Source organism: Patella vulgata, chromosome 5, assembly GCF_932274485.2.
Source record: "Patella vulgata chromosome 5, xgPatVulg1.2, whole genome shotgun sequence".
Lineage (NCBI taxonomy): Eukaryota > Metazoa > Mollusca > Gastropoda > Patellidae > Patella > Patella vulgata.
The window spans coordinates 50,370,260-50,386,308 of NC_065883.2; the positions used below are offsets into that span (position 1 = coordinate 50,370,260).

At 35.9% G+C, this 16,049-nt stretch overlaps 1 protein-coding gene across 2 annotated transcripts in view; it reads left to right on the plus strand.

Annotated features, from left to right (window-relative positions):
* LOC126821151 (eIF-2-alpha kinase GCN2-like) overlaps window positions 1–16,049 on the plus strand; it is a 270,365-nt gene that overhangs the window by 90,887 nt on the left and 163,429 nt on the right. The window contains exons 9-12 of one of the 2 annotated variants that reach the window (XM_050549499.2): window positions 299–421; window positions 955–1,107; window positions 1,795–1,859; window positions 4,303–4,411. In XM_050549499.2, the coding sequence (XP_050405456.2) occupies window positions 299–307 (9 nt within the window). In that variant the 3' untranslated portion in view covers window positions 308–421; window positions 955–1,107; window positions 1,795–1,859; window positions 4,303–4,411. Of the gene's footprint in view, window positions 1–298; window positions 422–480; window positions 592–954; window positions 1,108–1,794; window positions 1,860–4,302; window positions 4,412–16,049 lie in introns of both variants that reach the window. The other variant, XM_056101507.1, reaches the window with a different exon arrangement.

Here is a 16,049-nt window from a genome sequence, read left to right on the forward strand (position 1 = left end):
CACAAAAGTTATTATCCGATCTGTATGAAATTTATACGCATTACTTAAATTAGAAAAACGAAAAAGCCTGTCGAATTGCAGCAATGTCGAATTGTAGCAATGTCAGACGACAAAAATTATAATGTCATCTGTATGAAATTGTCTTGTAAATGCCTCAATTACCTACAAAATAATAAATATGCGACAACCATTGTCTACCACTCGGAAGATTTAGCTGCTGTAGGCGTATGTTTCGATGCCTGGCAACCTATCTTCCTTGTAATGATAAAGTCATGTCAGCTATGAACGAATTTTTTAGGGTGGCTGAAGAAAATTTCTTCCTGACCGGCATCCAGGCCTTGCAACATCACTGACAAAAGTGTGTACATCTCGAAGGGGACTGACTATGTAGAAAAATAAATGGAAGCCAGGTCTTTCACAGGTAGGCTTAGAACTTTTTAGCCAGCCCTCGTAAGATACTTTTTTTTGATATTATTTTAGGTATGCAGCATTGAACAAGAAATGATGTCACTTATCAAACTACGTCATAAAAACTTACTACATTACCTCGGTATGAAGTCAAATCGTGAACCTGGTGTTATCACTGTTCATGTAAGTTTATCATTATGATCAAAAAAATATTTAATATTGACTTCAGATTATAAACACAAATATAGAAGTTTTCATTTTAATGTTGTGATATTCCAAATACCTGTACATTGAAGGTAGAAGAAAGTACAAATTTAAGTTATGACAATATTCCTAATCATATATCTTTAACTTGTTGTTTTTATCTTCCGGTTGAAGGTATTAACAGAATATTCTGGTGGAGGATGTTTAGATAGAAGTTTTCATTTTAATGTCGTGATATTCCAAATACCTGTACATTGAAGGTAGAAGAAAGTACAAATTTAAGTTATGACAATATTCCTAATCATATATCTTTAACTTGTTGTTTTTATCTTCCTTTTGAAGGTATTAACAGAATATTCTGGTGGAGGATGTTTAGATAGATATTTAAAAAAGAAAGAAGCTCTAGCTATTGAGAAATTAAAACATTATACTAAAGAATTGTTAGAAGCTCTAGAATACCTTCACAATAAAGCAGTTGTACATAAAAATTTAAGGGTGAGTTGTATACACCAACATCTAATGTGGACATTGTTTGTCATCATCTTTGTCTGCCAATCATTATTGTGAAGAAATTTTGTTGCAATTATACTTTTAAACCTTGAAACAAAGTTCATAGTGGAATTGCTCTGAGCTGCTTGATTTAAGAATTAGCACAGATGACTTTGCTGTTGGTGGGCATATTAGTTGGTCTGACATCCCCGCATCTATTGAAATAAGATAAATCATTTAAACCACCTGGTATGAATGGCATTTAAACCTTTTGCATCATTAATTTTTATTGCTGGTCAGTGCTCTGGAAATGAAATTTTTGACAACTGCTGTTAATTACTTCTAGAGTTACTGCCTTTGCACAACCTGTGGAATTTTATCTAATTTAAATATGTTCTTTGTGTTGATTATTACCATGAATAACAATTAAAACAATTGCTGATAATTTCTTATTGCCCTTGATAATTTTAATGTGCCAATGATGTTATGTAGAATGAAGGTTTAGCTTTTTTTTACCTGAAGATTTACAATGTTACAACCTTTATGCACTCTCAAAGTATTTTTTAACTGCTAACAACCTATGGTTAGAACTTTATTACAAATTATTTTTTTGATGTATCTGTGGAGCTGTATTAATCTAGATATAGATGGAATATACTGATATAATGTTTTATATTATTTATTTTTTGGAAGTCATCTAGTGTTTTTGAAGATGCAAATGGAAAAGTTAGGTTAGCTGATTTTAGTGTTAATAAAAGGTAATCATTTATTTTACATAACAGTAATCTTTTCATAACCATATAGAACTATGAACAAAGATATTTCATGAACTTCATAACAAATTTAGCTTTTGCATCTTCAGCTGTGAAGAGTGTCGTTTAGTTATCTTGCGTATTTGAATGTAAGAATAATTTGATTGCATTTTGTATTTGATGCAATTGCATTTAACATTTTTTGTGGAATCATAAATCTGTTAAAGAAATTTGGTTTTGCATAATTATGTAAACAAAGGAAAAATTAGGGAGGTGCCCAAGTTCAGATTTTGTCATGGATACCGTATGGTTGAAAAGTATCCAATGAAGTTCTATGGTGCGTTAATTGGTTGTAGATTTTTGGAGGTCAGGATTGGTACCCAATTGTTTAATTATTTGGTAGTCAAGGTTTCGACTAGAGTGGCTCGGTAGGTGGAAGTGGGAGGCAACTGGGGTGTCTCTTTTGTGGGTAATATCAGCATAGTGTTCTTCAGTCTAATTCGAAACAGCTTTATGTTTCACCAACGTATTGTTTTTGGCATAGGTTGCAAGTAAGTAGGTAGATAACATTTTTGCTGTGGCAAGTGGAATTGCTATGGCAATTATAGGATTTGCCTGTTTTGCTAGCATATAATATTTTCTTTCCTTTTAACGTATTGCAATAATTGCATTGAGGATAGTTACAGGTGGATTCTAAATAATTGTAACTTTTCCCACTTACTTGAGGTAAGGGTGTGAGGTCTTTAATAGTTGCTGAAGTTAAAAGATCTTTTAGAGACGGGTTGCGTCTATAAGCTGTAAGGCAGGGTTGCGGAAAAACAGTCCGGCAATCGTTCAAACTATGGAGGATGTGCCAGTTATCCCTGATGATCTTGCTTATGTGGACCGAAGTTGGATTATAGTTTTTTATGAAAAACTGGACATTTGTTATCCTTCGGTGTCGTTTTTGTGTTTAGGAGAGTTTTCCTCTGAATATTATTGGCTTTATTTCGGTTTGATCGGATAGTATCTCTTGGATAGCCCCGTTTGAGGTAATAGTTTACCAGGTTGTCTGCATGTTTTTGGTAATCCGCTGCTTTAGAGCAGATACGTTTAACTCTAAGAAATTGACTATACGGTCCCTTGTGTTTTATATGCAGTGGGTGACATACGGTATCAATGACAAAATCTGAACTTTGGCACCCCCATCATTTTTCCTTTGTTTACAACTCCTTCACTGGGTGTTCCAACTTTGGATTTTTTAGCCTCCCGACCCTCTCACAGGGGCTGCACTAACCCCCTATTTCTAATATACTCCTGTACGTATATTTTACTTGAACATTACGTCACAATGACCTACTTGATGTCATAGCAACTGCATTCCAAAACAATATGGAAGCCTGCCACGAGTGTGGAAAAGTCTATTCCAAAAGATGCCACCTTCTGCGACATGCCAGGGAAAGGCATCATTCAACATTCTTCGGGTGTGGAGACTGCGGAAAGCAGTTTAGACATAAAGAATATCTGCAAAAGCACCGGTGGAAAGGCACCAAACCTGTGGAAGAAGCAGAGAACTCAGCCATGATCGCTGACTTCCTCCAAATAGCCATGTAGACAATACCATTGGAGAACTTGGAACAAGATACACCAACCACCACCTGCTCGACTCCCACAGTCGCAGCCACGGGGGCTCCACTCTTCCAAAACAACACTCCCAGCAAAACCCAAACAAGTTCCAGCCACAATATGCGGACATAAGGGGCGCTCCATTGCCTTCCCTCTACAAGGATTTTGAAACTTCCCCAAACCTCAATGTAGAGGAAACAGGAGCAACAAGCAGAAGCAACATATGGAAAAACAGAGACCCGCACTCGGACCAACTTTTCCGAGTCCCGATGGAAAACAACTTGATATGATAGATGCGATCCCAGAGGACCCCTTCCTCAGATCCCAGTTATCGAACACTGATCTGTTGAATTCATCTATCATTTCGGGCTCGGGTTATGATAAATAAATTCTCATAAACCTTTTTTTTATCGCTATGTCTTTTCTCTTTTCAATCCTTTATTCATGGTTTCACTTAGACCCTCCCCTTCTCCTAACTCTCCTATACACACCCCTTCTAGTTTTTCCGTCAATGGTAATACCCTGCCTTCAACTACTCCACCCAGACTTTTTAGACCCTACCTCGCCTTTCCTAAACCCTGGTACAGGCTATTTTGTAAACCCCGTAGGATCCCAAACCACGGTTAAATTTTAAACTCCGGTAACATCTGAAACCCTGGTAAACGCTGCCAAAACTCAAACCCCGGTGAAATCTTACTGGGGTTTCAATACAGTATATATAGAACCCCACCAAGTGAGATAAGAGTTCGATTAGAAAGAAACTATAGTCACTGCTAATAGGGATAACTGGCCAAATCGCCCATCTTTATCTACCTTATTTGCATAATTATGGTTGTTTTTAAAGGTTAGCAGAATTATATGAAAGTGTTGAAAATGCTAGACCTGGTGTTCACTTCTGTGTTAGTCCGCAGGTTGTTGGTCGTGGTGGAAAAAAAGGAGATATTTATCAGTTGGTGAGTACCAGGGATCTCAATCGGCTGTTTTTTGTCGGCTTTAGACACGTGAAGTTCAATCAAGCCAATTGGTAAAACAATGAAACGGCCACTATGGTATCATAAATCAATCTACTTTCGGCAAAATTACAACGGGTTAATTATTACTTGTTAATTAAGAAGTCAATCAACTTGCTTGTTGGCTACAACAACAGTAATACCTTAGTGAGAATCAGCCATGTGGTTCATAATCCGAGTAGCCTAATTAGCACATTTAACGGTAATTTTGCTGATTATTCATAATCGATTCAGTAAGCTGCTTTTGTAAAAATAACACATGTGGCGAAAGAAGACGCTCCGTATATTTTCCAGGTACCGGTAGATACCAGTTGTTAGGTAAATTTAAATCTTCATTGAATATTGTAACATGCTTAAGGGTGAATCTTGCGTTTTGATTGGTCGATTAGACACTGTCTATTGGACAATAACACCCCTCTAAATTAGCAAAATCACCGCGTATATTTCATCTAATGTACCGAGACCAAAATTGAGTGTCTCCATTGTGGTTATCTCCATTAAAGTAGTATGCATAATATTTATATTTGGAGATATGTCCGAAGATGAACTTGAAACGCCACCCCCTTGTCAGGTAACAGCTACAAACAACAAAATATTCAAAAATCTGTTACAAAAACATAAATTTTGTTTCAAAAAGTACTTTTAAAAAAATGAAGTGAGAATTTTAGTTTTTTTTTGTGTGTCTATACTCATACGGCTACTATAGCAACAAGACGATAAGCGAGCCAAATCTAACATGAGCAGCCAGTTACCCCGATACGTCACGACGTTTTCATTACGTCAAAATTGATTTCTTTGGTTTTTACGTCACTAAAACCTATTTGCAGTGAGACGAATTTTGAAGTTTACACAATAAAATAAGTTCTTTAAAAATTCTAAAAAATAGCATGTTACAATGTCGATAAACACCTCCTGTTTCGCATTTAGAGGGGTGTTATTGTCCAATAGACATGTCCTGAGATTTTACATTAGAACCCGCGACGCTAACGCGTCTTGGGTCCTAATGATCTCAGGACATGTCTATTGGACAATAACACCCCTCTAAATGCGAAACAGGAGGTGTTTATCTCCTAAATAGAACACCGAATACACAGAGAAACAGTCATTAATAATATATTTTTCTGATAGAATCGCCAATGCCGAATTCCAATGATATGTGGCATATCGGTTGTGAGAGTAAGAAAACTTGGTGTATAGTTTTATCACATCAATACCTTGACTAAGTTCAATAATGAGCATTTTCTGCTCAGGGTAATTAGAGTGATAAGCAATTTGATTGGTCAAGACTTTGGAACACAACAACTCTTCTAATTAAGGTAGAATGTTCAAACTTGGTGTAGGCGCTTATTAGGTGAATGCCTTGATGGAGTTCGATGATAAACATTGTCTGCTTACGGTAAGCAGAATTAAGCAATCTGATTGGTTGATGTTTTGGGGCACGATAACTTCGGTGATGAACCTCTGAAAATAGATTCATCATATCATTACCTTGGCTAGGTTGATGATGAGAATTTTCTGCTTAGACTAAGGAGCGATAAGCAATTTGATTGGTCAAGACTTTGGAACGTAACAATTCTGCTTTTATTTTTAATTGAGGTAGAATGTTTAAACTTAATGTAGATGTTCATTAGGTGAATGTCTCGACTGAGTTCAATGATTAACATTTCAAGCTAAAGCAGAGCAGAGCTAAGCAATTTCATTGGTCGATGCTTTGGGACAAGATAACTCTCTTAGTGTCTAGTTGATAAATGTGCGATTAATTAATATGTATCATCTATTTATTTTGGGATTTTGGCGGGGGACATCATTCTGACTGTTGGCTTGTTTTATGCAAATTCTGATAAAGGTTGAATTTTTAAAATATTTTGAAGGCTATATCACAGTGATATAGGATTTCACCCATATATTCTGGACATGTCCGACACTATTTTCCAAACGTCCTAAATTGTCCGACCAGGAATATGCCCAATCAGACATCGAGACATGGTGGATAATATTCAAAATTCCAAAATTAATATAGTGTACTGAGTGTATAACTACAACTCAACCCGATTATCGTTGATAATAGGCTGGATTGATTAGGTAATTAAGTGATCAACGTTTTTGTCGTGTTATATCGTCTATACACCTATCTTGATTAACTACTTAATCTGCCTTAATTGGCTGACTTTATTATTTGTCGGACACTTTATCAATCCAATCCTGAACAGAAACCACTGCTTCTTTTTTGTCAGACTATATATCAATCCAATAAGAGTGATTATAAACTTTAATCTCTGTGATTAACCTGTAATTTCTCCATTGCCAGACTTTTCAATCTCCTTGATGTTGGCCGACAACACGTAGGAATTAGTCATATATGTCACATATCCTAATAGTATATGTGACTGCGTATATCAAAGTGAGTCGGAATACGCAAAATCTAATTTTGGACTAGAGACAAAATAAGTGAAAATATTGATTTTGATCGAAATTGAGATTTTCACAAAAATGAGTCTATAAATATACTATCTATCGACACAAAAGATCAAAATAGCAATAAAAGATTTTAGAACACCTTTATTTGAACGTTTTGTAAGAGTACCATATTCTTAAATCTGTCTTATTTCTTACTCATATTTTGATACAGTTACGGTACCTGAAAATAATAATAAACCTATCATACACGCAAAATCTTTGATGATTATCCAATCAACAATCTGAATCTCCTGACCATAAGCTGGCACTGGGGTGGTAATTAATTGATGTGATAAACTGTTAATCTCACCAAAGTTATAAAATACAAAACAGACTACTAATAAATAGATTATTCTTCAGTATAACACTATCATGTGAATATGCCGCATACATTGTTATGGATGTTTCTTCACGAAAGGAGTTCATTTACTACGATTTTTGTCGTCAGCACCCCTGAAATCCTATATAAAAAATAATTAAACGACAAAATAGCAAATAAATGGCGGAAATCGTCGGATCAAATTTTTACTACGATTTTCGTCTTCAGCACCCCCTGAAAACCCATGGAAAGATATATTCAACTACAAAACAGCAAATAAATGGCCTGGTTGCTATGGGATTTTGTTTTGGAACATACCAAATCTTTGACTTGCTTTAACATACTTTAAACACGGTAAGAAATGTTGACGAATATTTCTATTGGAATAATGTAAGTAGTTAATTGTTTTAGACGATAGTGCGTGCTAGAGTTGAATGCGATTATTTAGCAGTTGATGTCACTTGCTCGTTGTGGTAGAGCCAAATAAATTTCGGGATGTCATTTTTTTACCTTCCGTATATAAGTCGAATGCCAGACTTCTGCTGAAAAATGTATCGACTTATTTCCCGAAAAATACAGTAATTTTGGAGGAATTTGAAACCGGTATGGATCGGCAGTATGCTTTCATTCTATGGCATTACGATGTCACATAATTTTGTAGAAATATTATTGATATAAATTTAAATAGCGTTCGGGAATTAAACATGAAAAATAACGAGGTGCACCTATTTTTTATTTCGCATGAATTTAAATATTTTGTTGACACGTGATTCTTAATTGTGGTTTGAACACGCCTGCTTAAATAATAACCATATGAGTTATGCCCCTTTATTTTTGGGAAAAAATGTCTTGACAAGAAAAAGGTTGAAATTCCATCACTGCTATATCATAATCAGACAGAATTTTTATTTAAAAGCAATTTCAATTATGGTTGTCACTGACAATTGTGCCGTTTGTCTATCATCGATGAATGAATAAAAACTTTGGCAAGTAAAGTGACTAGTTACGTGATAGAGAGAGAGTGAGAAATGGGGTTTAACGTCCACTCGACACAAACTAGGTCATTTCGGGACTAAAATATGGTTTAATTTTATTTACATAATTCGCTTGCGCGTAGGGGTCTTTAGCAGTGGGAGGAAACCGGAGGACCCGGAGAAAACCCACGAGGTTGGACAGGCGACCCTACTACGTGATAGAGAGAGAATGAGAGAGAGAGATAGAGAGAAATGGGGTTTAACGTCCCCTCGACACAAACTAGGTCATTTCGTGACTAACATATGGTTTAGTTTTTATTTCAATAATTCGCTTGTGCGTAGGGGTCTTTAGCAGTGGGAGGAAACTGGAGGACCCGGAGAAAACCCACGAGGTTGGACAGGCGACCCTACTCCTTGTCACGTACAATCGGGGAATCGAAACCCCGCCAGTTGACTCAATGACAGACCGTATGATACAGCGCGCGCGTGCTAACCATTCGGCCATCCAAACCCCCTAGTTACGTGATAGACACAAAACTATAAATTGTATTATGAAGAAATGCCATGGTGGCGTATCAGCTTATTTTGGCTACAGCATTTTCTGATACTGGCAATAGTAGAAAAATTCTAATATTTTAGATCATCGTCTTGTGAAACGCGAATGTTTCATCGAATAAACAAAGACAGTAATTTATTCTGGAATATTACTGACATGAACTTCAAGCTGGTAATTAAATAAATATGGAAAATTCTCAAAAGGTGTACCTGTCGTTATTTTGTGGGTAATCATGTACATTAAAATACAACATTCTCCATAACAAATTACCAAGAATTATTTTTGTTGAAGTCTAGTTATATTAAAGGGAATGGAAGCTTATAATTAACCCATTTCCTTTGGGACCTCATTTGACCCAATTCTGGCCAGTTCGTTTCAATTTGGATTAAGAACCCTGGGGAGTACATATTGTGGATATATGGTTTTAGATGAACCATTTTAAGCAATAGGAATCACTTGCAAACTAATAAAGTTGTAAAGGATGAAACTCTAATAGGAATATCATTTACAAAGATGTCTGGAATTGAATTTTCATTGAACTAGTCTGCTGCCTTTTCAGTTTTCGTTGTACTTGAAAATCTATTGATAGACCTGATTGAATCCAGACCGGGACATTATCTAGCGTTTATATCTTGATTTTATTTTCTTAATTAAATTTAAAATAATAAATTTACCAGTGATTAAAGCGTTAGAGATTTGATATTTTAGCGAAAAATGCAAATAGCCCTACGTTACTTTAACTACGGAATAATTTGTTTTTGTATGAAATGAGGTATTATTAAGAGTGCTTTAATTTTATACCCTATTTAGAATTTGTCTTATAAGTGCCATAATTATAGATATTTCCAGTGTCCTTTTGATCACAAAAAATTTGAGTAAGCCAACAATACACCTACAATTAAAGGCTTCTGATTAAAACAGCAGGGTTATATTTAAAATGAATCAAAACGAAAATGGTCCACTATGGCATTAAGTTTCATACATTATTTACTTACGTTTTGTTTATCTACAACTAGCATTTTAAACTTTCTCCATAAAGTTTATTATTTACAACTCTACACATGCATATTACACTTTATCCAAATAGTTTATTATAACTGTTTATTAGAATAAGTTAATTATTACCTCACTTTTAAGATTGTTGATTTGGTAATCAAGTTTAGTTTGTATAACACCAAAGAAGCCGCCAGGGCGATACATGTGTTCTGTTACCTTCGTCAATCGACTGAAATAAAATAAGGTTTATCTGACATACGTTACATTGAGTCGACTGGCGTGGTTTCGAATCCTCGGTTGTACGTGGCAAGGAGTAGGGTCGCCTGTCCAACCTCGTGGGTTTTCTCCGGGTCCTCCGGTTTCCTCCCACTGCTAAAGACCCCTACGCGCAAGCGAATTATGTAAATAAAATTAAACCATATGTTAGTCCCGAAATGACCTAGTTTGTGTCGAGTGGACGTTAAACTCATTTCTCTCTCTCTCTCTCTCTTTACAATTGAATATCAGACCAACTAACATTGCAAAAAGGACACAAGTTTTTGAAAGCAAACTTAATTGGTTGAATTCCAGTGCAGCTTGATTCATTCTATATTAACTTTTAATTTACGTATTTTATACGATAGTTTGAGAATAAGTATTAAGAGCCATTCCACGAGAAAACCACGCAGAAGGTTCGAAGGTGGGGGTCGGTCGATTGAGTTCATATTTACAGGGTTTGGTCGACCCATCGAGCCTACTCCCCAGCCAAAATCATCAATTGTGTCCAGCCGCATCTAAATGAGTCGGAATGCGGGAGAATCAATAATGAGATAAAAACAAAATAAGTGAAAATATTGATTTTGAACGAAATTGGGATTTTCACAAAAATGAGTCTATAAATATACTATCTATCGACACAGAAGATCAAAATAGCAATAAAACATTTTAAAACACCTGTATTTGAACGTTTTGTAAGAGTACCGTATTCTTAAATCTGTCCTATTTCTTAAAATTCTCGGCGAAATTAGTTATTTTTCTTCGATCGCAGTGGGACGACCGGTCATTCCTCTTGCATAATAATTGGCATCGTTGTAAAGCGGGGCATCTCTAGTTTATAAATATGATCAAAATATTGTCGATGATTCAAACGGATACAATCGAGTTTTAAAACACTCCAAAAATATAAATAAACTCCGCCTGTTGCCATGCTGTCAACACAACTCCTTTGCTGATTGGCCCAGACACCGCGTGCAAGACATTATCGATAAATATTTGGTTTTGCCGTTGAGTGTTAATCGAAACCACGTGGCTGAAGATGTAAATTAATCGACAAGCGGGTGTGTGTCATTGAGTAATACTATTACTAATCAACTGTCACGGGTCAATGATAAAGTCGTCGACATTTCATTATTTACTCCGAATAATTAATCCAAGTGGTGATTGTTTGATATCTCATATCATCTTTAAAAAAATAATCTATAGGCCTTAAATGGAAATAAACAAAATGGTAAATAATATTCTTTCCGAAGAGAATTTTATTGATAGCTGAATTCCGTTTACCGTCGCTTCTTCATACGGCATGCAAAGTAAGGAATGCATTTGGGATATTATTGTTTAAAATTCTCTTATCACAATGGTCGAAAAAATGAGAACGACCAACGAGCCGAAATGCGACGATTCTCGAGTCTGCCACTGAGTATCCTCTGAATAATGTTGATATTTACATCAAAGCCAAAATGCACGAAAGTGAACGTAAGCATTGACTATGAAATTGACATTCCTATAGGGACTCATATTTTGATAACGTCACGGTACCTGAAAATAATAAATGACCTATCGTACACGCAAAATCTTATTTTAATTCACGTGTTAAATGAACACGCGTACAGCTGTTGCGGCTTCTTTTATGATTATCCAATCAACAATCTTAATCTCCTGACCACTAGCTGCATAATTTCACGCGTCTCGCGAGATTTCTAATACCGGTTCAGTTATCGTACTTTAACCGTCTGAAGCTGTTTTTCTTTCAAGTTTAATCAGATTTTCTTCAAACAAGGACAACTTTGCTCTGAAAATTATAAAAACGCTTCGAACGACACAATTTTGATAACTTCTTTTTAAAACCGGCAAGTTTGTAGGTATATATTACTTACCGTCATTCAGCCGAAGCTAGATGTAGAGTAACGGAATCTGCCGAGGTTTCCCGAGTGCTGTAACCGCATGCTAGCAATGTCTAGTATTTTTCGAATATGTGTGTGTGTGAAATAGCTTTATTTAACGCTCGCTTCCACCGAAGTGATATCGCAGACGAATTATAATGACTGTCTATTGATCTGGGCATTATATACTCTTACAATATGTGACTTCTATGACTAGTTTATACATATTGTCGGCTCACATCAATGCGATTAAAATGTTCGACAATGCAGAAACCACGAGGTTAACAGGAAGATTAAAATTATAATGGATTGATGAATAGTCCGACAAAGGGGAAACAATGGCTTCTGTTTAAGATTAGATTGATGAATTGTCCGACAAAGGATAAGTCAGTCAATCAAGGCAGATTAAAGATACATTATGTAAGAGTTAGATAAAGAACTAGCCATTCTTGCTATAATAGTTCGAAAGTAGATGATGTAAAATGAATAATTTGAAAATTTCACTCAAATTACTCTATTGCAAGCGAAGATATTAGCCTTTGAAGGTTTGACAGACGTGTGCAATAATTTCAACCACCGTACTGGTTGATCGAAGCTTAGTCTCCGTCCTCAATATTTGATTAAATCAAAGTATCGCTGAACCATTCTCATCTATTTAATATCAGAGAAATCTGATGCCATCAAGAGTTGATTAAGGCCTGGATCAGTTAATTTATGTCTAATTAATACTTTAGAAAACATTTCAGGCCTAAAGAAAGACCTGCAATATACAGATTTAGCTCTTGCATAATGCATGTTTAAGTTGTTAATCAAGGTAGGTTTATAGACCGTATAAAACGATAAATACGTTGATCACTTAATTACCTAATCAATCCAGCGTATTATCGACGATAATCTGGTTGAGTGGTAGTTATACACTCAGTAAACTATATTAATTTCAGAATTTTGAATATTATTCACCATGTCTTGATGTCCGATTGGTCATATTCCCGGCCGAACAATTTTGGTCGTTTGGAAAAAAGATTTGGACAAGTCCGGAATGTACGGGCAAAATACCATCACTGGTATATAGTTTGTAGAGGAACATTCCATGTATTTAGATATTAAATATTATAATGACCCTGCTTGTTTTGCTTTTGTTTTCTGATTAGAAATACTCGGTTTTATTGTGACAAGACTAATTATAAACTAGATACGATTTGCGGTCCTTGCCCATTTCAATGGGGGGAAACTGTACCTACAATTGTTAACAATTCCCCTCCTTCAGTATTTCTTCAACATTCCCAAGGGGTGGGGATACAAAAATAAATGTTGGCGAAAATAGTTTTATTGTGACAAGACTAATTATAAACTAGATACGATTTGCGGTCCTTGCCTGTTTCAATGGGGGGAAACTGTACCTACAATTGTTAACAATTCCCCTCCTTCGGTATTTCTTCAACATTCCCAAGGGGTGGGGATACAAAAATAAATGTTGGCGAAAATAGTCCCACAAAGACGCCTAGATAAATGGCGAAAATGACGTTTCATTTGTGGCCGAAACGAGAACTGCACACATTAATTTGTAAATTCACAAAACATTTGTTATTAATTGCGGAAGCGGGTAAATAACCCAGAAAGCAAGATTATAAGAAACAAGATATACGTCCATTATTTTGTTAATTTCTAATAAATAAAATGTTAGTTTTATCTACACCGGGAAAATTGTCAATTCATTGTAAATCGACTTTTCCCAACGGATGTCAGCAATACCGAAGAATGGACGATATTCAACAAATATGCAATTCATTCGAGAATTTTAGACACTATATTCAGATTCTAAATCTGAACATAGTTTCTAAAATTGAGAGATAGAAATTAAATATATCACACAAAAACAAACGGCTTAGGTTTTCTAGATGACAATGGGCAAACTAATTACAAAACATGAAAAGTAATCGGCATTGCATTACTACTCACCCATAAGTTACTAGACAGCTCTCGGTAAAGTGATAATTTGGCGCAAAATCTAAACGCCTTAAGTAATTAAACACTCTGTTCATTTCTTGATGTCTGGGAAAATAAAGGCCTTGTCTAAAAACTAAACCCCTTTCAAATCTAACCTTTTTTCGTAAAACTGGACGATACCCAGTCCCTAGTGTTAGGAGTGGCATCTTTTGGTTTAGTACAAATAATATCTCTGAAATACTAGCATTAGTTTCATTTTACTTTTACAGGGTTCCTAAAATAATTGTTGAGTTGCCCAACGTGTGTGTTTCTAAATTCAATTTATTGTTCCAGCTTTCTGTTATGTTTCGTAAAAAAGTAGTCTTGATTATCCCAGCCAGTTAATCAAATGTAGAATGGTCGTTAGACTGGTGTAGCGAGATTACTTTCAAAACAAGGGCACGTAACCTATTTTTTTACTCACATGTGCTTGGATGTTATGGCCGACACTCGGAACCATCTTTCAGTGTATTATTTATGGATGGTTAAATGGTCATAGCTTATTAAGTACAACATGACCGTTTATTTAGTGACTATAAATGTTTGAAACTGATTTAAGGCTTGGTGTATATATAGATATTTTGGTGTAATTGTCGAGATATTTATTTATGGTGGGGCACCCTACTAATTAAGTGAGAGTGAGGAAGTTTGGTGTATAGTTTTATCACATCAATACCTTGACTAAGTTCGATAATTAGCATTTTCTGCTCAAGGTAAGCAGACCATTAAGCAATTTGATTGGTCGACATAGGCGTACGGGCTCGATGACAGTTAGGGGGGCAGGAACCCGAATTGCCCGAAAAAATTTCGGGTTTATAGACAGCGGCGCGGTCTTCCTCGAGAGGCGAAGAATCAGAGCTTACCTTGTGTGGATCCCCCCCACCCCGCAAGAAAATTTTGAAATATCTGACGGCTGCAAACACGTTTTCCTGCTATTTCAGCCCGTGAAGAAAGCAACTTCAAAGTGGTCTAATATAGGCTAATGTACCGGCAGAATTAAACCGGAAGCTAGGTGGCGCGCAAAGAAAGTAGGACACGAAAGTGTCAGTCTCGTCTGCTCTACGCTTCACTGACAATCATTTTCATTCTCAGCGCCCGTTTTGGTTTTCTGTGTGAATTAAATAATGCCAGCTCATTGTTGCGTACCGATGTGTAATGGGAAAGGTGGGCATAAATTTCCGCTGGACCCTGTTGAGAGACGGCGATGGATTCAGGCCGTAAAAAGAGGAGAAAGTGACTGGACACCGTCTAAGTGGAGTATTGTTTGTCGATCGCATTTTGATTCTTCTGACTACATTTCCGAAACCAAAGAAAGTAAGTTGACAAAATACATTTTTATATTTTGACTTGTTTTAGGTATTAGATTGAGAAATATTTTCAATTAGATCTAGTCCAAAGTTTTAAGGATTACAATTTTGGCGTTCGCTGCCAAGAGGAACTAGAAATTTTAGGCCTATCAAAACGTGTCACTATTAATAGTATTAATACTAGGCCTATATTAGTATTTTATGACTAGGCTATACCAGGAGGGCCAAAGGACAGCTGGTGGCAATCTAGGGGCCTACTCTTACTCTTACTTAGGCCTAAATAGAAAACAGATCTTGTGTATAGCCCTTGGTAAAATACTGTATATTTGCAATACTACAGCAATTAAGGCCTAGGAATGATTCTCATTTAATTAAAATTTAGCCTAAATTTAAGGCCAAATTAGGCATGCCTATCTGAGTACGGTATGCCTATCTTGGTAAAACTAAAATGCTGTATATTTACAATACTACAACAAGGCCTAGGAATGATTCTCATTTAATTAAAATTTAGCCTATGGCTATGCCTATATATGAGTAAAAAAAAGTAAATTTTTTTTTGTACTAGACTACCGGTATTCTACCGGTATTTGATTGTATTTTTAATATTAATTATTCCAGGGGATCAAATGGTCAATAGTATATTGAAGCCAGGAGCGATTCCACATTTATTTGCTTGGAAAAGAACAAGTTTATCAGGTAGTAGGCGCAGAGAAAGAGCCCTACATAAACAACAAAGTATTAACAAAATCCAGTAGACGTGGTACAAGGGTTAATCAGCGAACTGGATGTATGAGATGTGTTGTTGACGTTTGGGAAAGTAGAACGAGGGGAAATGTGTAGGGAGTGAA